This window comes from Callithrix jacchus, chromosome 7, assembly GCF_049354715.1.
Source record: "Callithrix jacchus isolate 240 chromosome 7, calJac240_pri, whole genome shotgun sequence".
Lineage (NCBI taxonomy): Eukaryota > Metazoa > Chordata > Mammalia > Primates > Cebidae > Callithrix > Callithrix jacchus.
In genome coordinates this window covers 112,930,425-112,951,415 of record NC_133508.1, presented here as the reverse complement: position 1 = coordinate 112,951,415, position 20,991 = coordinate 112,930,425, and the positions used below count along the sequence as shown (strand labels likewise).

Below are 20,991 nucleotides of genomic sequence, written 5' to 3'. Positions count from 1 at the left end.
GACATTAAAAAGTCAAGTCATTTTTATTAGATACATAAATTCAGAGATGCTATAATTTAAAATGAAGGAACTATTTTTCACCCAAGAGATAAGTCCAAAGAACTGGCCTATACCTTGCCTCTAAGTTAGAGAGCTAAAACTATGAGGAAATAAATCTGCCAATCTAAGCATTTTCATAAAATTAAGTTATCTGTAGGACTCGTGGCATTATAATCTGTAAAAATCTACTACAGTAAAATGCACAAATAAAAAGTTAAGTTTAGAATATGTGACATGGTATGTATGATCAGGCCTAAGAATTATTTGCTAAGTTGCTGCCAGTAGAGGCAGCAAGCCATCCCAATCCTGCTCCTGAATGCTGGATTTAGCCCTTGGCTTTACTTAAGAATTGCCACTGAAGCTGCAGCCAAAGTATATAGTTTCCTCACAAATACAGTCAGAACTCCAAGTACTAGAGACAACAAGGTCAGAGTGATCAAGCCTTGAAATCAGAACTCCAGGATTCGCTGCTGAATTTTGCATTCCTTTTCAAAGAAAACTGTGTTTACCCATTAACCTAACCTAGCAGTAACTGACTCCCCTTTTTTCTCTTTTAAAATCCAGCTTGTTTGGGAGTAACTATCTCATTAACAAGGGCTCAGTTAGGTAATTAATTTTCTAAGTCACTTACCCCCAAAGAATTTGCTTCAATAGCAGTCTGAACCCCTGTACATCCATAAGCCAATTCTTCAGTAATTAAACAAGCATCAAAAGTTCCAAGTCCAAGACCTCCTACAGTATCAAAATGTTTTAACACATTATAATATGTAGTGCATCATGATAGAAATAAAGGTAAATGATTTTAATTGCTTTCAGTATGACCCAGAATTTGTTTTAAAAGGAAATTCGCAATATAATATCTACACGTGTTCTGGCTGGCACAATAAGAAATTATACTTTTCTAAAGCAAGCCCTAAAATTTTCAAAAACATACTATTTGTAACTTGAACCTATATTCCTGTTCTGACTTGATTCTGTTAAAACTCAATTCAGCCGGGCGCGGTGGCTCACGCCTGGAATCCTAGCACTTTGGGAGGCCGAGGTCTGTGGATCACCTGAGGTCAGGAGTTCAAGACCAGCCTGGCCATCATGGTGAAACCCCATATTTAAAAAAAAAAAACTCAATTCAACTCCAAAACTGGGTCTGAGGAAAAGAATGATAGTTTACAAAAAAGACTCAATAAAATCTAATATAGAAGGTAGGATTAAAATGCAACAAATTGGCTGGGTGCAATGGCTCATGGTTGTAATCCCAGTACTTTGGGAGGCCGAGGCGGGCAGAACACCGAGGTTGGGAGTTCAAGAACAGCCTGACCAACATGGAGAAACCTCGTCTCTACTAAAAATGAAAAATTAGCTGGGAATGGTGGCGCATGCCTGTAATCCCAGCTACTCGGGAGGCTAAGGTAGGAGAATCGCTTGAACCGGGGAGATGGAGGTTGCCTTAAGCTGAGATTGCACCATTGCACTCCAGCCTTTGCAACAAGAGTGAAATTCAGTGTCAAAAAGAAAAAAGAAAAAAAAAGCAACAAATTGACCAACTCTAGAAACAGAAGCTATCAAAGTTTAGGTGCAAGTTAAAGTCAGAACCAATTAGAAGAAGGAAAAATGCATCTTAAGTATGGAGTACAAGCTTCCAAAAGTGGGCGAACATTGTAGTCTAAGTAGGAATACAAAGGATTTGAAAAAAATGACTGAGAAGAGTTCCATAATTTTTCCTAATCATATGCATTCCAGCATTAGAAATATAAAGAAAGCTTACCACAATTCTCTGGAATATGTGTATTCATTAACCCAAGTTCCCAGGCTCTTCTAATTAGGGGGACTGGATACTAGGAGAAAAAGGAAAGAACTGAGTTATATTTTAAAATCCAGAGAGTTTGATTACATAATCTTATAAAATATATAAAAGATTTTTCTCTCTTTAAAATGTATATACCTACTTCACCAGTTTTATCATATTCGGCAGCAACTGGGATTATTTCCTCTCTGGCAAATTTACGAGCAGTAGCTTGAAATTCTTTCTGCTGTTCAGTGAGCTCTAAGGGAAAGTTATTTAGAAAAGTTTAAAATTGGATAACAAGTTAAGGAAAAATGTTCTGTGGAGTTAGTATATGGAAATATGTATTTATAGTGGGGACTTAAACCCTTGATTAATCCGAAAGTCAGACTACAGAGCATTTTTGAACCAATTAAGAGTTCACTACACATCATATATAAACCTATGTCAATACAAATTCTAAAGGAAATAGGTAAGATTTCTAACTTTTACAAATGAGTAATAGATTTTAACCCATAGAGCTCAAGTGAGCTTTTCTTTTCCAGTTGGTGATATAAAAAATATTTAACTTATTATTAGTTCCTAAGCCTATTTATCAAATGTTTTCTAACACTGAAGTGAAACTAACATAGAAAATAGATCCCCAATCACAAAAATCAATCTAATAGATGAAATAGTGACCATAAGCAATAAAACTTATTTCAAAGTGTCATATATCAATATCATAATTTTCATTTTGCCTTTTTTTCTTTTTGAGACAGTCTCACTTTGTCACCCAGGCTGGAGTGCAGTGGTATAATTACAATTCACTGTAGCCTTGACCTCCTGGCCTCAAATGATCCTCCCACCTCAGCCTCTCAATAGCTGGGACCACAGGCATATGCCACCATATTTGGCTAATTTTTGTAATTTTTATAGAAACAGGATTTTGCCATGTTACCCAAGCTAGTCTGGAACTCCTGGACTCAAATGACTTGACCATCTGTGCTGGGAGCCACCTTGCCCTGTCCTTTTTTTTTTTTTTTTTTTTTTTTTTTTTTGAGAGAGTTTCACTCTTGTTTCCCAGGCTGAAGTGCAATGGTGTGATCTTGGCTCACCGCAACCTCTGCCTCCAGGGTTCAGGTGATTCTCTTGCCTCAGCCTTTCAAGTAGCTGATACTACAGGCATGCACCACCACACCCAGCTAATTCTGTATTTTTAGTAGAGATGAGGTTTCTCCATGTTTGTCAGGCTGGTCTCAGAACTCCTGACCTCAGGTGATCTGCCCACCTCGGCCTTCCAAAGTGCTGGGATTACAACCATGAGGCCACCAAGCCCAAGCTTACTGCTCCTTTAAACTCAGACATGTTTATAAATTAGCACAAAGCCACTGGTAAAAGTTGTAGAAAGGTTTTCCAAAAGATAACAACATAAAATCCTGCTGCAATGCTAATAAATGGTGTCCAGATAATTTGTTTACTTAAAATAAGGGATTACTGCTATAAAATTAATTAAATTAGTATGGTGGCTTGACTGAGGACAGGAGCCAATTGTTAACTGCATTTTTCAAATCCCTGGTATCCTTGTGTTTCAATGTGGTTGCATCTAACGTCAAAGACTAGGTAAAATTTAAAAGAGATAATGGGGTATTTCAAGCGAGAAAAATGAGAGCAAACACACGTAAGAATGTTTAAGACTATGCTAATCACTTGAATGGGGATGTGAGAAATAACATATAAAAGTAGAATTTTAGTGCTGAATTGAAGAGCATAAGATCAAATGTCTCTTTTTACAGAAAAACTAATGCAGAGTAAGGAAATTCTAGTCCCTCAGTCTTAAAATGAATTAGCAGAAGTATACTTGAGTTTCAGTCCAGTGTTCTCTATATCACATATCTACTTCTAAGATGGGTGCCAGTTGATATCAATCTTGTGGGTAGATAGAGGGTAGAGAAAGTCTGGGCACAGTCGCTGACACCTATAATCCCAGAATTTTGGGAGGCTGAGGCAGGTGGATCATTTGAGGCCAGGAGGTTGAGGCCAGCCTGGGCAACATCGTAAGACTCTGTCTCTAAAAAACATTAAAAAATTTAAAAAATCACTGCGTGTGGTAACTTGGGCCTGTTGTCCTAACTGCTAAGGAGGCTGAGGCCAGAGAATCCCTGCAGCCCCTGAAGTCAAGGTTGTGGTGAGCTTTGATCATATCACTGCACTCCAGCTTGGGTGACAGAGTGAAACTCTCTCTTAAAAAAAAAAATGGCCAGGCCAGGTGGCTCATGTCTATTATCTCAGGACTTTGGGAGCCCGAAGCAGGCAGAACACAAGGTCAGGAGATCGAGACCATCCTGACTAACACAGTGAAACCTCATCTATACTAAGAATAGAAAAAATTAGCCAGGCATGGTAGCATGCACCTGTAGTCCAGCTACTCGGGAGGCTGAGGGAGAAGAATCACTTGAACCTGGGAGGTGGAGATTGCAGTGAGCTGAGATGGCACCATTGCACTCCAGCCTTGGCAACAAGAGTGAAATGCCGTCTCAAAAAATAGAAATGACAAGGATGTATTATGTATTATTTATTGAGAAACTACTTTGATCCAGTCACTATATGCTAGGGACTTTAAATACAGCATATAATTTTCATAGAAATTCTGTATATACATATTATTCCCATTTAATAAAGAAACAGATGCAACTGGTACAAAGAATAAACCTGTACTGAACTTCACAATCTCTCTCCCAAACAATTATGTCTACCTCATCCTTTGTCACTCAGTGAATCACCATAGATTTCTCCTGTGAATCTCTTACTACTGAGTGTAAAATTCTAAGTGACAAGCAATCATACCAAATTAACTAATTATCTCAGTAAACTCTACTGTCCTGGCTGGGCATGGTGGTTCATGCCCGTAACCCCAGCACTTTAGGAGGCCAAGATGGGTGGATCACTTGAGGCCAGGAGTTCAAGACCAGCATTGCCAATATGGTGAAACCTCATCTCTACTAATAATACAAAAATTAGCCAGGCGTGGTGGCCCACACCTGTAATCTCAGCTATGTGGGCAGCTGAGGCAGAAGAATCAGTTGAACCCAGGAGGAAGAGGTTGCAATGAGCCCAGATGGTACCACTGCAATCCTGCCTGAGCAACAGGGCAAGACTCAGTCTCAAAACAAAAACAAAAACAGGGATCCATTATCCCAAATGGCTATCCTCACACTGCTTGAAAATTTTCATTTTCTCTTTGGCTAGAGAAAGAGAAAAAAGACAAAGAAAAGAAAAAAAGGAAATTTTCACTTAGGCTTGGCACAGTGGTTCATTCCTGTAATCCCAGCACTTTGAGAAACAGAGGCAGAGAAACACTTGAACTTGGGAGGTGGAGGTTGCAGTGAGCCACAGCCTGGGTGACAGAGTGAGACTCCATCTCAAAAGAAAAGAAAATTTTTATTTAGTCTTTGGCTAGAGTCACAGGAAAAAAAAAAAAAAAAAAACCACAGAAAATTTTCATTTCTGAGTACAGTGGCTCATGCCTATAATCCCAGAACTTTGGGAGGTTGAAACAAGAGGACTAGTTGAGCCCAGGAGTTCAAGTCTTGCATGGGCAACATAATGAGACCTCATCTTTAAAAAAGAAAAGAAAATTTCTTTAAACTGTGATTCAAAAAAAAAAACCTCTGTAAAGAAAAGGGAAAGATATTTAAAAAACAACAACAAATAATAATAATAAAACAATCCCTCTAGAGAACTTTGAGATTGTCATTTGAACCTAGCTGTGAGTTATCTCAGCTGCCTTTAACTATAAGACCAAATGAATTGAGTAAATAGCTTTTAACTACAGGAAAAATAAAAAATTTGAAGAAGCACTTTAGGAGGCTAAGAATGCCAAAGATGGATATTATTATTTCAAATTTTGTGCTTGTGGTTTTCATTTTATAGAAGACAGAGGAAGAAAAATCAAATTCCTTTTCCCTATAACAACCACATGTCTCCCTGGTCTCAGGAGAACTTCATCTAATAGGACCGAAATTGCAGTTCAGATATATTAAAGCAAAAACAAGCTTTAGCTTATTACCATGCACCTAGCATTGTAATCTAACAAGTGTTTTAAAATGCATTTGTGGCATTCAAATACATAAGTTGAAGACTATTCATATATATCAGCAAATCTCATTTATTTTGGGCTAAACATTTAGAAAAAAAAGGAAGGAACATAAGAAGTGTATATATGCTGCTAACACAGATCTAATATATAGTGTAGTATACTAAGAAAGAAAATGAGATCAGGAAGAATGGGTGTGATTAACCGTGAACTATATATGGACCGTGGACTGGTTCTACTCATTTAAAGACATTATTAATTTTATTTACAAACAAATTCCAAACAAATACATAGAGCTTCATATATATAAGTTTAAAGTCAAAAGATAGAACAGAACATATACCAAAACTAAATCCTAATCCTGGTTCACGTTGTAGAGCAGATTTTGTATGCTGTGATCGCCAATGAAAACGAGAAATACTTCTCAGGACCTGTAAAGAACACTTTTATTAAAATACATTTGATAAGTTTAACATCAATCAGATAAGAGAATACTGATAATTATGTGAGTACAGCAACTTGTTTGAGGATACTCATAGTTTTTACAGTCATCATTATTTAAATGCTTTCAATCATAATTTAAGTAAGCCAATTACCGGCTATCTAAACTCCTATCATAGAGGAGATGTTTTTAAAAAGTAATGAAAATAAAATCAGTGGTATTAACACTATTGAAGTGGAGGGTTTCCAGGACAAACAACAGTTAAGGGTAGTAGTAGACGTAGGACCACTATTCTGGGTGTCTTACAAGCTCCTAGGACATTGATGATTGGAGAGTTGGGGTGGGGAGAATAATAGGCTGGAAGTGAACATACTGTGTTCAAGAGTTGCCTAGTCCATCAACTTTGATACCCTGTCCCTGTAAGCCTCCCATGCATGCCTCTGGGAACCTTCCCCTCAGAGGATTTCATTTTTTAGGATACCCCACTCTTAACAAAACAAATTAGCATAAAACCATGTTCTGTATTTTCTGCTCATTGTCTACAGGCATTGTTACAATGTTCTAAGGAAGGAGTCACCAAACTATGGCAGCCAATAGTTTTGTAAATAAAATTTTATTGGAACAAAGCCACATCATGCTGTCTATTGCTGCCTTCACAGAAGATCTAAGTAGTTACCACAGAGACCATATGGTTCACAAAGGCAAAAACATTTACTATCTGCTCCTTTACAAAAAATATTTGCCAACCCTGTTCTAAACTACTAATACACTACTTGTCTTAGGATCTGAAATATATTCATATTTCTTCAAAGGAGCATATTTAAAAAATCAAATATACATATATCATTGCTTTGCATTTTTATATTCATGACAGTTTAATGGATACAAAAGTAAACATTTGTATTTATTAAAGCTGCCAGACTGGAGACCACAATGGTCTTCCTGAGTAAGGGTTTCGGGACAGCCAAAATTATACAATTTTCACTGTAAAATATTTTGATTGAACTATCTGGCAATTTTAATAAGCTTAGATACTAAGAGAAAAGAGAAGCTGAAGAATATACTAAAGTTTCTACAATTTAACTTATGTTTTTCAAAATCTGTAAAAAGAAACTGTCTTTGTAGATGACAATTTCAACTTATAAAGAGAATTTCCTACGTGTAAGGTGACAATATTATTGTCAAATATTTGTAACTGAAACAGAGCTTTCAAAATAACATACCTCATACTATAATTTAAAAAGACCATGAAAGCTCACATTTTCTTTGCAACTTCATTAGTTTTATTTTGAAAGTTAAACAGTTTCTCTGGTCTTCATTGTCCAGTAGTCACAGACCAAATCTATTCTTGTTTACAGTCACCTTAGGTTAATTCACTGAATCCCAGGTCAAGCCTATGATTAAGTCATTATTTTTATTCCAATTTCACATGTGAGGAAACGAAGCCTCAGAAAGTCAACTAAATTAGGCAAGTTACTCTACTCTTAGTGCAACCAGGATTCTAACATTTACTATCAAGAGCGCATGCTATTTAACCACCTTGCCATACTGATCTTTCTATTGGTCTCCTAATTGGTCACTAAGTTCCATAACAAAGAAAAACTTGCCACAAAAATCAGAACAAAAAAACCCGACTCTATTATACATATGCTTTTGAATACCATACACAAATGTCAGAACTCAAGCCAGGTTAAATGGTCTACTGAGAATTTTGTTTTTTTTTTGACAAGAGTTTCCCTCTGTCACCCTGGCTGGAGTGCAGTGGGGCAATTTCGGCTCACTGCAACCTCGGCCTCCTGGGATTACAGGCATACGCCACCACGCCCAGCTAAGTTTTCATATTTTTTAGTAGAGATGGAGTTTCCCTATGTTGGCTAGGCTGGTCTCGAACTCCTGGCCTCAAGTGATCCGCTGGCCTAGGCCTCCCAAGGTGCTAGGATTACAGGCGTAAACCACCGCACCTGGCCAACCGAGATACTTTATTTTTTGAGACGGAGTTTCATTCTTGTAAACCATGCTGTAGTACAGTGATGCAATCTTGGCTCACTGCAAACTCTGCCTCCTGGTTTCAAGCGATTCTCCCGCCTGAGCCTCCTGCGTAGCTGGGACTACAGGCGTGTGCCACTACACTCGGCTAATTTTTGTTATTTTTTTTAGTAAAGATGAGGTTTCACTATGTTGGACAGGTTGGTCTCCAACTCCTGACCTCAGAAGATCCGCCTGTCTCAGCGCCCCAAAGTCTGAGGCCCAAGAGACTTTAAATAGGGGGAAAAGTCACTTCACATATGACTGTTCAGGAAAATATGTTACATAGAACGAAGTGCAAAGGTTGCTATTACCAGAATACAATGCCCATCAATTACATAACAAAGTTAGCCAGTTAATTAAAGAGGTGGTTTACAAATAGAAAACAGATATATCACGGGATGTGGACTTAACAATTGCTGAATTTGAATCGAGGTTTCACAGCTACAGTTGTGGCCTTAGATTACAAACTGCCTATAGCTTCCATTCAAACTGAAAAATAGGGCTAATCTCACTGTGTATGTTGGGATGTTTAAAATAAGATAATGTTTTCAAAGCCTAATGCTATATAAATATTGGTTTTATTACTACTATAATATTGGTTTTATTATTGCTCTCTGTCTAGAACAACGGAATTTTAAACATCGAAACGGCACCACTAGAATTAAACATTTTGTGCATTTCTTAGAAATATATGAGTGTGGCCGGGCGCCGTGGCTCAAGCCTGTAATCCCAGCACTTTGGGAGGCCGAGGCGGGTGGATCACGAGGTCAAGAGATCGAGACCATTCTGGTCAACATGGTGAAACCCCGTCTCTACTAAAAAATACAAAAACAAAAACAAAAACAAAAAATTAGCTGGGCATGGTGGCGCGTGCCTGTAATCCCAGCTACTCAGGAGGCTGAGGCAGGAGAATTGCCTGAAGCCAGGAGGCGGAGGTTGCGGTGAGCCGAGATCACGCCATTGCACTCCAGCCTGGGTAACAAGAGCGAAACTCCGTCTCAAAAAAAAAAAAAAAAGAAAAAAAAAAGAAAGAAATATATGAGTGTTAGTTTTATGAGTGAAAGAAGAAAAAAAGGATGTAAGTTTTCTATATCAGGTTTTTTAGCTCCTTCCTAGGAGGCTGAGAAATCTACTTTTCTGGCGATGGAGTTAAAAATAGCTAAAATCTTCCAATTTCTGCCTTCACTGCACATTAACCTGTATAAAAGCAGCAAAATATGGACAGCAATTCTTTAGGATTATTCTAAAACCGCAGCTTTTTTGGTCAAAAACATAACTTTAAGTGACATCTAAATGGCAGTCATGTGAACATACCAAGAATATTTAAGATCCCCAAATGCATCTAGTGACAAACCTATTTAGACTCTGTAAGACACAATACTAGAATATATAGACAAGTTCACATAAATTTCCGCGGTTTTTTCTTTTACCGTTTTTTCCCGTAAGCAAAGTGGACGCGTCCTCCACCATATTACACAACTAAAAGCTTATTAAATATATTAAGTATCTCAAGGAGTAGCTGCTCCATTTTCCTTTTTCCCGAGGTTCTGACACAGAGACAGGTTCACTTCGGAAAAAGGTGGGTAAATATTTGGAGGGTTCCCGGGCCAGAAAAAGAAAAACGATATTCTAAAGAAAGGATGCCGCCTATAAAGGGGTCTGCTGATGGGAGGATACGGGAAAATGAAACTTCGGACTACGTTCCGTCCCGTGGTAGGAGGCATGAAAGTAGGGCCGGGGTCCCCTAGGCGGGCTCCTTCCTCTGACCGGCTTCTCACTCCTCCAGGCCGCACTTATTTTTGGCCCATGACCACACACCACAATACTCATGCCCCAGCCCCACCGCAGCGCTGGGCTCCCTCTCACCCTGCAGCATCGCACGAACCCCGCTGCCATGTTGGCTCCCGTTCCGGCCACTCGGATAGTAACACCCAGGTCAGTGCCTTGACAGACTCCCCAAGCGCAGGCCCCCTCTAGACCCGCCCACCAGGGGCCGTGGGCGGGGCGGAAGTAGGCGGCTGGGCCGCCGAAGGAAGGGGTGCAGCTCAAGTAGGGTAGAAGGGGTCGCTGGCGCCGGGTTTCCAACGCCTGCTCCGTGACGCTGACCTGCGCGATTGGTGCGACTTAAGGAGCTGGTTCACCCCCTCTCCGGGCGGTCCCTCATAAGCCGGGTCTAGTTCTCTGCGTTCCCATGTTTCGCCCTCTCTGTGGGACGCTGAGGCTGACAGCCGCCCCGGGGGAGGTGGAGCGGGGGAGGGGCCGGTTGCGGGGCTGGGAGAATCTGCTGGCGCCCAGCGGTGGGGGACTTGCGGCGCGGTGCAGCACGGGAATCTGGGTGAGAGGGCGCGACGAGGGCCTGGAGGGAGAGGCGCTCCCGTGGTTAGCCCTGACCTTCACCCAGAGAGGACGGTCAAACCCAGATCATGTCTCCTTGGCGGATTCAAAGTACTAAAACATTTTGTTCTCAAACACTGGCGGATGTTTGTATTTCATTAGAATTTAAAATAATTTAGTTGCTTGGGTAAATTACACCTTTCCGCATATTCCCGAGGCTGTTTATTACTTGTCCACTGGTGTGGATGTGGTGGTGTTGAATCCGGGTGCAATATGAGGCTGTCCAAAGTTCCTGGGTTAGCGAATGATGGTTGGAAGTGAATGTCTCCCTGAGGAATTTACTTGAAGTCACTCTCTTCCAGTGAGACCCGGAGTTTTGATATGTAGCTGGAATGTTTTAAAATGGGTGTCTGTAAAGCTGTCCAGGTTTGGAGACCTTGTTGTGGAAGCTAATGAAAGCCCAAATGCGAGCCTGCAGTGTAAATGTTTCCCATGTTGCTCAGGACTTTGCCTTTTCATTGCTGCCATCCTAGTTTAGGCCTTCAGCACTGCACCCCTAAATCTTATACCACCTTAACATTTTATTTTGCCTAATAAAGATCACCTATTAAATTCATTCTAATTTGGCTGTTAAATTTCTATATACTAAGATTGTATTTCCCTACTTTGTCCTCTGGGAATTTATAGTGTGTTAATTCTGGGTACAAGGCAGAATATTAATTAAGTGCTGTATTCAAAGCAAAAATAGGAAAATTCAGAAAAGGGATAAAGAGCTGAGTTTGTCCTGGTGGGCAAGAAAGGCTTCAGAGTGGTAAGTAAAACACAAAATGGACTCTTAAAGATGAATAGGAATTGTCTATGCATGTCTTCTTTGTTCGAATTTCCTATTCTGAACATTTTAAACACAGAAAAGGTGAACGAAAAGCACAAAATCACCCATATGCCTATTGTAACTGCCCAATAGATTCACCTTGCCCACTGCCTGGACAGAGCCCTTTTATCAAGACAGGGGTATTACAATGAAGAGTAGTTAACACAGAGGCTGTGTGGGAGATGGGAATTTTATTATTATTAAAATCAGCCTTCCCCAGCATTTGCAGATCAGCGTTTTTAAGAACTTTTTTGGTATAGGGAAGCCAGTGAGCCAGGAGTGCTGATTGGTTAGTAGATGAAGTTACAGGGAATTGAAGCTGTCCTATTTCGAAGAGTCAGTTCCCAGGTGGGTGCCACAAGATCAGATAAGCCAGTTTATTGAGCTGGGTTGTGCCAGCTGATTCATCAAGTCCAGGGTCTGCATAATATCTTAAGCACTGAACTTAGGAGCAATTTAGGGAGGTCAGAATCTTGTAGACTCCAGCTGCCTGACTCCTAAACTATAATTCTAATCTTGTGGCTAATTTGTTAGTTTTACAAAGGCAGGCTAGTCCCCAGGCAAGAAGAATATTTGTTTTGGAAAAGGACTGTTAACATCTATGTTTTAAACTATAAGTTCTGTAACTGCCCAAGGAGTTCACCTTGCCTGCTGCCTAGACAGAGCCTATTTATTAAGATAGTAATTGCAATAGAGAAAGAGTAATTCACACAGAGCTGGCTATGCAGGAGACCGGAGTTTTATTATTACTCAAATCAGTCCCTTTAAGGAAAATTTGGTGTTGGTGGTGGTGGGGGGCAGTGAATCAGGAGTGCTGATTGGTTGGTTTAAGGATGAAATCATAGGCAGTTGAAGCTGTTCTTTTTTGCTGAGTTACTTCCTGGATGAGGGCTACAGAATTAGATGGCACATCCAGGTGGGGCCATCTGGTTGTTAGACATGCAGAAACCTGAAAAGACATCTCAAAAGACTTAGGTTCACAATGTTACTTTCAAGACTTACTGGGGTAGTTGGCAAATCTTATCACCTCCAAATAATGGCTGGTAATATTTAGAGTTCCAACCCCTCTCATCTTGACTTGGTAGCTGGCCTTTCATTTGTTTTACAAGACTAGTTTAGCCTTTTGGGAAGGGTTATTATATAAACTATACACTAAATTCCTTCCCAAAGGTTTCTTGGCCTATGCCCAAGAATGAACAAGTATAGTTTATAGATTAGAAGCAAGATGGTCAGTTAGGTCTGATATCTTTCACTGTCATAATTTTCTCAGTTATTTCTGCAAAGCTGGTTCCAATCCCTCCCAAAGTGAGTTCAACCTACGCCTGGGAACAAACAAGGACAGCTTGAAGATTAGAAGCAAGATGAAATTGGCTAGGTGAGATCTCTTTCACTGTCTCAGTCATAATTTTGCAAAGGTGGATGGATTATTGAAGCGGCTACGTTGTCTAGGGGATATACCTGGGGTTCATCATTGCGTGCTAGGAAAATTGGGGACATGGACCCACACGAAGATTTTAGGAGTGGAGGTTTAATAGGCAGAAAAGAAGATAAATAGAAATATCTCTGTCTATAGAGAGGGGCTCTGAGTGGAAAGCACCTGCAGGTGGTGGATGCACTGAATTTTCTGGTCAGGTTTGAGAAGGTGGTGTCTGATTTATAGAGGGCTCACAGATTGATTTGATCAGGTCTGATGTTTACATAGTACATGGGGAAGGTTGGTTGCTGTACCCTAATCTTATGCAAATGGGGTTTCCAATTGATTGGCACTGTCTTGTCTGCTTCTTACTATACATGTGATTGGCAGAGAAGGGAAGAGGGAGCCACCATCTTGAACATGTCTAGTCCTTAGCTCCTGCCAGCATTCACCCTTGCAAACTCCCAACTTGGCTGCCTATGTCTGCAGCTCAACTTTACAGGCTGCTCTTCATTAGAAAATGATTTGGAGCTGCTTTTCATGAAAAAGAAAAGCCTTACCAAGGACTCCCATACCTGTACTATCTGCCTAAATAATTTCTTCTTAACTCCTTTATCACTATCACCTAGGTTCAAATATTTTTCCATATTTATATATTTATATGTGTACAAGTATAGTTTATAGATTAGAAGCAAGATTATTCAATACTATTGTTTAATGTCCAGGCAGTATTTACATTTCTCCAGTTGTCCAGTTGTTTCCAAATTACCTTTTGTATATAGTTTGTTTTTGAACCAGAATTCTATGAATGATTGCCCATTACAGTTAGGCTTTAACTTTCTTTGGCTTCTTTTAATCTAACTAATTTTTCCCCAAAATAACTGTCATTTAAAAAAAAAATTAAGATACCAAGCAGTTGTCATGAAGAATGCCTGTTAAAACACACACTCTGGATGAAGAGATCCCCCTAAACAGGCTTTGTGTGAGCAACATGGCTGTTTATTCACCTGGGTGTGGGCAGGCTGAGTCTGAAAAGAGAGTCAGTGGAGGGCAGTGGGATAGGCGTTGGTTTTATAGGTTTGGGGTAAGTAGTGGAAAGTTACAGAAGTTACAGTTTAGGGAGGTTTTGCAAGCTGGGAGGGGGTCATAGGGTTTGGAGTCATGAGGTTGACCAACGTTGGTTACAAAGTCCAATTCAATTGTCTTATTGGTTAAGGTGGGAATAAGGAACAAATAGAAGAATGTCTCAAGTTAATTAGACACCACAGGGGTTGATGATTCTTCCCTTTTGTGGTTTTCCAGTTACTTCAGACTTTTTATTCCCAGGAATTCATCTGGAGGTATATGTGCAGGTCACAGAGGTGTAAGGGTTATTGCCGAGTTTAAAATGAGGAAACTGAGGCCAGTATAAGAACAATTAAATGACAATTTATTTAACCCCCCAGGTAAGGTTCTGGGAAAGGGGCCAGAGAAGTCGTGCCTGATTCCTCTCTGGTGTGGGATTTTATAGGGAGTGAAGGTGTTTGATTGGCTGTGGAGAAACAGGACGTGGGTGGGGTGAGCTGCTATTAGTAGGTAGGCGGATTTTCTGGTGAGTGGGCTGTGCTATGGGCAGGTTTTGGCGGGGCTTCATTTAAATTTTGGCGGGGTTTTCCAATGGCGGGCTAGGTGCTGAGTGCAGAGTTTAGTGTTGAGTGCAGATTCTGGTTCAGAGTGCAGAGGGGTTTTCCAACGGCAGGCTAGGTGCCAAGTGCAGAGTTTAGTGGTGAGTGCAGATTCTGGTGTGGAGTGCAGAAGTGGGCATGTGTTGAGTGCAGATTCTGGTGACGTAGTTTTCAGGTGCAGAGAGGGATGGGCATGCCGGAGCTCCGGGCAAGGCAACTGGCCTTACAGTTACTTTGCAGTCCATGGCAGCATCAGTCGGCCTAAAAGACCTTACAATGCCTTAATGCTGGATTGTCTGATTTTATTTATTTTGTGCCTCTAGATCTTGTATTTACTCTCAACTGCAAGTTGCCAGAGGCTTGAGGAGTTCAGATTAAACATTTGACAAGGATACTTCAAAGGTCATACTGTGTAATTAATACTGTATCACATTAGGAGGCATTTAATAATCAGAATTGTCCCACTGTTGGTGCTCCTGTAAACCAGTGGCATCTAATCTTTTGGCTTCCCTGGGCCACAGTGGAAGAAAAAGAATTGTCTTGGGCTGCACATAAAATACACTAACACTAACGGTAACTGATAAACTACAAAACAAAACAAAAACACAAGAAAAAGTCATAATATTTTACAAATTTGTGTTGGGCTGCATTCAAAGCCATCCTGGGGCTGCATGTGGCCTGTGGGCTGGCTGCAGATTGGACAAGCTTGCTGTAAAGAAAAAATAAAATCCTAAAATTTCCCCAACTATCAGAATGGACTTTCTCCTAAGCCAGGGTACTCTAAAATTTAACCTGAAATACTGAATCAGGCCATGACAGGGAAGTGGTGGTCAGACATGCTTCTTTATACCCTCTGTGATATTAAGATCAACACAGACCTTAAGTCTGATAAGAAAGATTTATAATCTTTTCTCTCTGAAGTTAAGAGAGAGAACAGAATGTTTTTCTCTTCTCATCTGAAGGCTTTCTCTGCGAAATAAGAACTTTGGTCTCCACAGGCCTTCATCTTTTTTATTTTTTATTTTTATTACATTTTAGGTTTTGAGGTAATGTGAAGAACATGCAAGATTGTTGCATAGGTACACACGTGGCAGTGTGATTTGCTTCCTCCCCATCACCTATATCTGGCATTTTGCCCAATGCTATCTCTCCCCAACTCCCCACCCCTCGCTGTCTCTCCCCTGTTTCCCCCTGACAGACCCTGGTGTGTGATGCTCCCCTCCCTGTGTCCATGTGTTCTCATTGTTGAACACCCACCGATAAGTTAGAACATGCGGAATTTGATTTTCTGTTCTTGTGTCAGTTTGCTGAGAATGATGGTTTCCAGGTTCATCCATGTCCTTACAAAGGACACGAACTCATTGTTTTTTATGGCTGCATAGTATTCCATGGTGTATTATTTGCCACATTTTCCCTGTCCAGTCAGTCATTGATGGGCATTTGGGTTGGTTCCAGGTCTTTGCTAATGTAAACAGTGCTGCAATGAACATTCGTGTGTATGTGTCCGTAGAGTAGAATGATTTATAATCCTTTGGATATAATGGGATTGCTGGGTCAAATGAAATTTCTATTTCTAGGTCCTTGAGGAATCGCCACACTGTCTTCCACAATGGTTGAACTAATTTACACTCCCACCAACAATGTAAAAGTCCTATTTCTCCATATCCTTTCCAGCATCTGTTGTCTCCAGATTTTTTTTTTTTTTTTTTTTTTGAGATGGAGTTTCACTGTTGTTACCCAGACTGGAGTGCAATGGCATGATCTCGGCTCACCACAACCTCCGCCTTCTGGGTTCAAGCAATTCTCCTGCCTCAGCCTCCCAAGTAGCTGGGACTACAGGCATGCACCACCATGCCCAGCTAATTTTTGTATTTTTAGTAGAGACGGGGTTTCACCTTGTTAACCAGGATGGTCTCAACCTCTTGACCTCGTGATCTACCGGCCTCCACCGCCCAAAGTGCTGGGATTATAGGCGTGAGCCACCGCGCCTGGCCATCTCCAGATTTTTTAATGATCACCATTCTAACTGGCATGAGATGGTATCTCAGTGTAGTTTTGATTTGCATTTCTCTGATGACCAGTGATGATGAGCATTTTTTATGTTTGTTGGCCTCATGTATGTCTTCTTTTGTAAAGTGTCTGTTCATACCCTTCGCCCACTTTTGAATGGGCTTGTTTTTTTCTTGTAAATCTGTTTTCTTTGTAGATTCTGGATATCAGCCCTTTGTCAGATGGGTAGATTGCAAAAATTTTTTCCCATTCTGTTGGTTGCTGGTTCACTCTAATGACTATTTCTTTTGCTGTGCAGAAGCTGTGGAGTTTGATTAGGTCCTGTTTGTCTATTTTGGCTTTTGTTGCCAATGCTTTTGGTGTTTTGGTCATGAAGTCCTTGCCTACGCCTATGTCCTGAATGGTTTTGCCTAGATTTCCTTCTAGGGTTTTTATGGTGTTAGGTCTTATGTTTAAGTCTTTCATCCAACTGGAGTTAATTTTAGTGTAAGGTGTCAAGACAGGGTCCAATTTCTCCTTTCTGCACATGGCTAGCCAGTTTTCCCAACACCATTTATTAAACAGATAATCCTTTCCCCATTGTTTGTTTTTGTCAGGTTTGCCAAAGATCAGATGGTTGTAGCTGTGTGGTGTTGCATCCGAGGCCTCTGTTCTGTTCCATTGGTCTATATCTCTGTTTTGGTACCAGTACCATGCTGTTTTGATTACTGTAGCCTTGTAGTATTGTTTGAAGTCTGGTAGTGTGATGCCTCCAGCTTTGTTCTTTAAGTTTAGAATTGACTTGGCTATGTGGGCCCTCTTTTGGTTCCATGTGAAGTTTAAACTGTTTTTTCCAGTTCTGTGAAGCAGGTCATTGGTAGCTTGATGGGGATAGCATTGAATCTGTAAATTTCTTTGGGCAGTATGTCCATTTTCATGATATTGATTCTTCCTAACCATGAGCATGGAATGTTTCTCCATCTGTTTGTGTCCTCTCTTATTTTATTGAGCACTGGTTTGTAGTTCTCATTGAAGAGGTCCTTTACATTCTTTGTTAGTTGTATTCCTAGGTATTTTATTCTCTTTGTAGCAATTGTGAATGGCAATTCATTCTTGATTTGGCTCTCTTTAAGTCTGTTATTGGTTTATAGGAATGCTTGTGATTTTTTCACATTGATTTTGTATCCTGAGACTTTGCGGAAGTTGCTTATCAGTTTCAGCAGATTTTGGGCTGAAACGATGAGGTCTTGTAGATATACAATCATGTCCTCTGCAAATAGAGACAATTTGACTTCCTCCTTTCCTATTTGAATACCCTTTATTTCTTTTTCTTGCCTGGTTGTGCTGGCTAGAACTTCCAGTACTTTATTGAATATGAGTGGTGAGAGAGGGCATCCTTGTCTAGTGCCAGATTTCAAAGGGAATGCTTCCAGTTTTTGCCCATTCAGTACGATATTGGCTGTTGGTTTGTCGTAAATAGCTTTTATTATTTTGAGATATGTTTCATCAATACCGAGTTTATTGAGGGTTTTTAGCATAAAGCGCTGTTGAATTTTGTCAAAGGCCTTCTCTGCATCTATTGAGATAATCATGTGGTTTTTGTCTTTCGTTCTGTTTATGTGGTGAATTATGTTTATAGACTTGTGAATGTTGAACCAGCCTTGCATCCCCGGGATGAATCGTACTTGATCATGGTGGATAAACTTTTTGATGTGCTGTTGCAATTGGTTTGCCAGTATTTTATTGAACATTTTTGCATCTGTGATCATCATAGATATTGGCCTGAAGTTTTCTTTTCTTGCTGAGTCTCTGCCAGGTTTTGGTATCAGGGTGATGTTGGTCTCATAAAATGATTTGGAAAGGATTCCCTCTTTTTGGATTATTTGGAATAGTTTCAGAAGGAATGGTACCAGCTCATCTTTGTGTGTCTGGTAGAATTCGGCTGTGAACTTGTCTGGACCTGGGCTTTTTTTGTGTGGTAGGCTCTTAATTGCTGCCTCAACTTCAGACCTTGTTATTGGTCTATTTAGGATTTCGACTTTTTCCTGGTTTAGGCTTGGGAAGATGCAAGTGTCCAGGAATTTATCCATTTCTTCCATGTTTACTAGATTATGTACATAGAGTTGTTTGTAATAATCTGTGATGATGGTTTGTATTTCTGCAGAATCTGTGGTTATATCCCCTTTATCATTTTTTATTGCATCTATTTGATTACTCTATCTTTTTTATTAATCTGGTTGGTGGTCTATTTTGTTGATCTTTTCAAAAAACCAGCTCCTAGATTTATTGATTTTTTGAAGGGATTTTTGTGTCTCTATCTCCTTCAGTTCTGCTCTAATCTTTGTTATTTCTTGTCTTCTGCTAGGTTTTGAGTTTTTTTTATCTTGCTCCTTTAGCTCTTTCAATTTTGACGATAGGATGTTGATTTTAGATCTTTCCTTTCTTCTCATGTGGGCATTTATTGCTATATATTTTCCTCTAGACACTGCTTTAAATGTGTCCCAGAGATTCTGGTATGATGTGTCTTCGTTTTTGTTGGTTTCGAAGAACATCTTTATTTCTGCCTTCATTTCATTGTTTATCCAGTCAACATTCAAGAGCCAGTTGTTCAGTTTCCATGAAGCTGTGCGGTTCTGAGTTAGTTTCTGAATTCTGAGTTCTAACTTGATTGCACTATAGTCTGAGAGACTGTTTGTTATGATTTCCATTTTTTTGCCTTTGCTGATGTGTGATTTACTTTCAATTATGTGGTCAATTTTAGAGGAGGTGTGATGTGGTGCTGAGAAGAATGTATATTCTGTGGATTTGGGGTGGAAAGTTCTATTAGTGTCTATTTGGTTTGCTTGTTCCAGGATTGAGTTCAAGTCCTGGATATCCTTGTTAATTTTCTGTCAGGTTGATCTGTCTAATATTGACAATGGGGGGTTAAAGTCTCCCACTATTATTGTGTGGGAGTCTAAGTCTCCTTGTAGTCATTAAGAACTTGCTTTATGTATATGGGTGCTCCTGTATTGGGTGCATATATATTTAGGATCCTTAGCTCTTCTTGTTGCATCAATCCTTCAACATCATGTAATGTCCTTCTTTGTCTCTTTTGATCTTTGTTGCTTTAAAGTCTATTTTATCAGAGACGAGAATTGCAACTCCTGCTTTTTTTTGCTCTCCATTTGCTTGGTAAATCTTCCTCCATTCCTTTATTTTGAGCCTTTATGTATCCTTGCATGTGACATGGGTTTCCTGGATACAGCACACCAATAGTTTTGGCTTTTTATCCAATTTGTCAGTCTTTGTTTTTTTATTGGGGCATTTAATCCATTTACATTTAGGGTTAATATTGTTTTTTGTTTTTTTTTTTGAGATGGAGATTTGCTCTTGTTACCCAGGCTGGAGTGCAATGGCGCGATCTTGGCTCTCCTCAACCTCTGCCTCCTGGGTTCAGGCAATTCTCCTGCCTCAGCCTCCTGAGTAGCCGGGATTACAGGCACATGCCACCATGCCCAGCTAATTTTTTGTATTTTTAGTAGAGACGGGGTTTCACCATGTTGACTGGGATTGTCTCTATCTCTTGACATCGTGATCCACCCGCCTCGGCCTCCCAATGTGCTTTGATTACAGGCTTGAGTCACCACGCGTGGCCCTAGGGTTAATATTGTTATGTGTGAATTTGGTCCTGCAATTTTGATACTAGCTGGCTGTTTTGCCCGTTAGTTGATGCAGTTTCTTCATTGTGTCATTGCTCTTTACCATTTGGTAAGTTTTTGGATTGGCTGGTACTGGTTCCTTTCTAAGTATAGTGCCTCTTTCAGGAGCTCTTGTAGAGCAGGCCTGGTGGTGATGAAATCTCTGAGTACTTGCTTGTTTGTTAATTATTTTATTTTTCCTTCACTTATGAAGCTTAGTTTGGCTGGATATGAAATTCTGGTCGTAAGTTCTTTCCTTTACAGATGTTGAATATTGGTCCCCAATGTCTCTGGCTTGTAAGGTTTCTGCTGAGAGATTTGCTATGAGTCTGATGGGCTTCCCATCAGACTTTGTGAGTAACGCAATATTTCTCTCTGGCTGCCTTTAGCATTTTCTCCTTCATTTTAACTTTGGTGAATCTGATGATTATGTGCCTTGGGATTGCTCTTCTTGAGAAATATCTTTTTGGTGTTCTCTGTATTTCCTGGACTTGAATATTGGCCTGTCTTGGTAGGTTGGGGAAGTTTTCCTGGATAATATCCTGAAGAGTATTTTCCAGCTTGGATTCATTGTCTTTGTCACATTCAGGTACACTTTTCAAACATAGATTAGGTCTTTTCACATAGTCATATATTTCTTGGAGACTTTGTTTATTTCTTTTTACCCTTTTTTCT

General features: G+C 40.0%; 2 protein-coding genes across 13 annotated transcripts in view; one reads left to right on the top strand and one right to left on the bottom strand.

Annotated features, from left to right (window-relative positions):
* The window catches only part of ACADM (acyl-CoA dehydrogenase medium chain), a 33,001-nt gene extending 22,388 nt beyond the window's left edge, over positions 1 to 10,613 (bottom strand). Inside the window, exons 1-5 of one of the 8 annotated variants that reach the window (XM_035251916.3) lie at positions 10,471 to 10,613; positions 6,238 to 6,325; positions 1,979 to 2,080; positions 1,802 to 1,871; positions 671 to 771 (exon numbers count right to left, since the gene is read on the bottom strand). In XM_035251916.3, coding sequence (XP_035107807.2) covers positions 671 to 771; positions 1,802 to 1,829 — 129 coding nt within the window. In that variant the 5' untranslated portion in view covers positions 1,830 to 1,871; positions 1,979 to 2,080; positions 6,238 to 6,325; positions 10,471 to 10,613. Of the gene's footprint in view, positions 1 to 670; positions 772 to 1,801; positions 1,872 to 1,978; positions 2,081 to 6,237; positions 6,326 to 10,230; positions 10,294 to 10,470 lie in introns of those variants that run through there. The other 7 variants (XM_035251912.3, XM_078332266.1, XM_035251910.3 and 4 more) reach the window with 7 other exon arrangements.
* SLC44A5 (solute carrier family 44 member 5) overlaps positions 10,214 to 20,991 on the top strand; it is a 466,490-nt gene continuing 455,712 nt past the window's right edge. For 3 of the 5 annotated variants that reach the window (XM_035251906.3, XM_054236428.2, XM_078332254.1), the window contains exon 1: positions 10,214 to 12,944. The gene's annotated coding sequence lies outside the window, so the exon portion shown is untranslated. The remainder of the gene's footprint in view (positions 12,945 to 20,991) is intronic. The other 2 variants (XM_078332262.1, XM_035251898.3) reach the window with 1 other exon arrangement.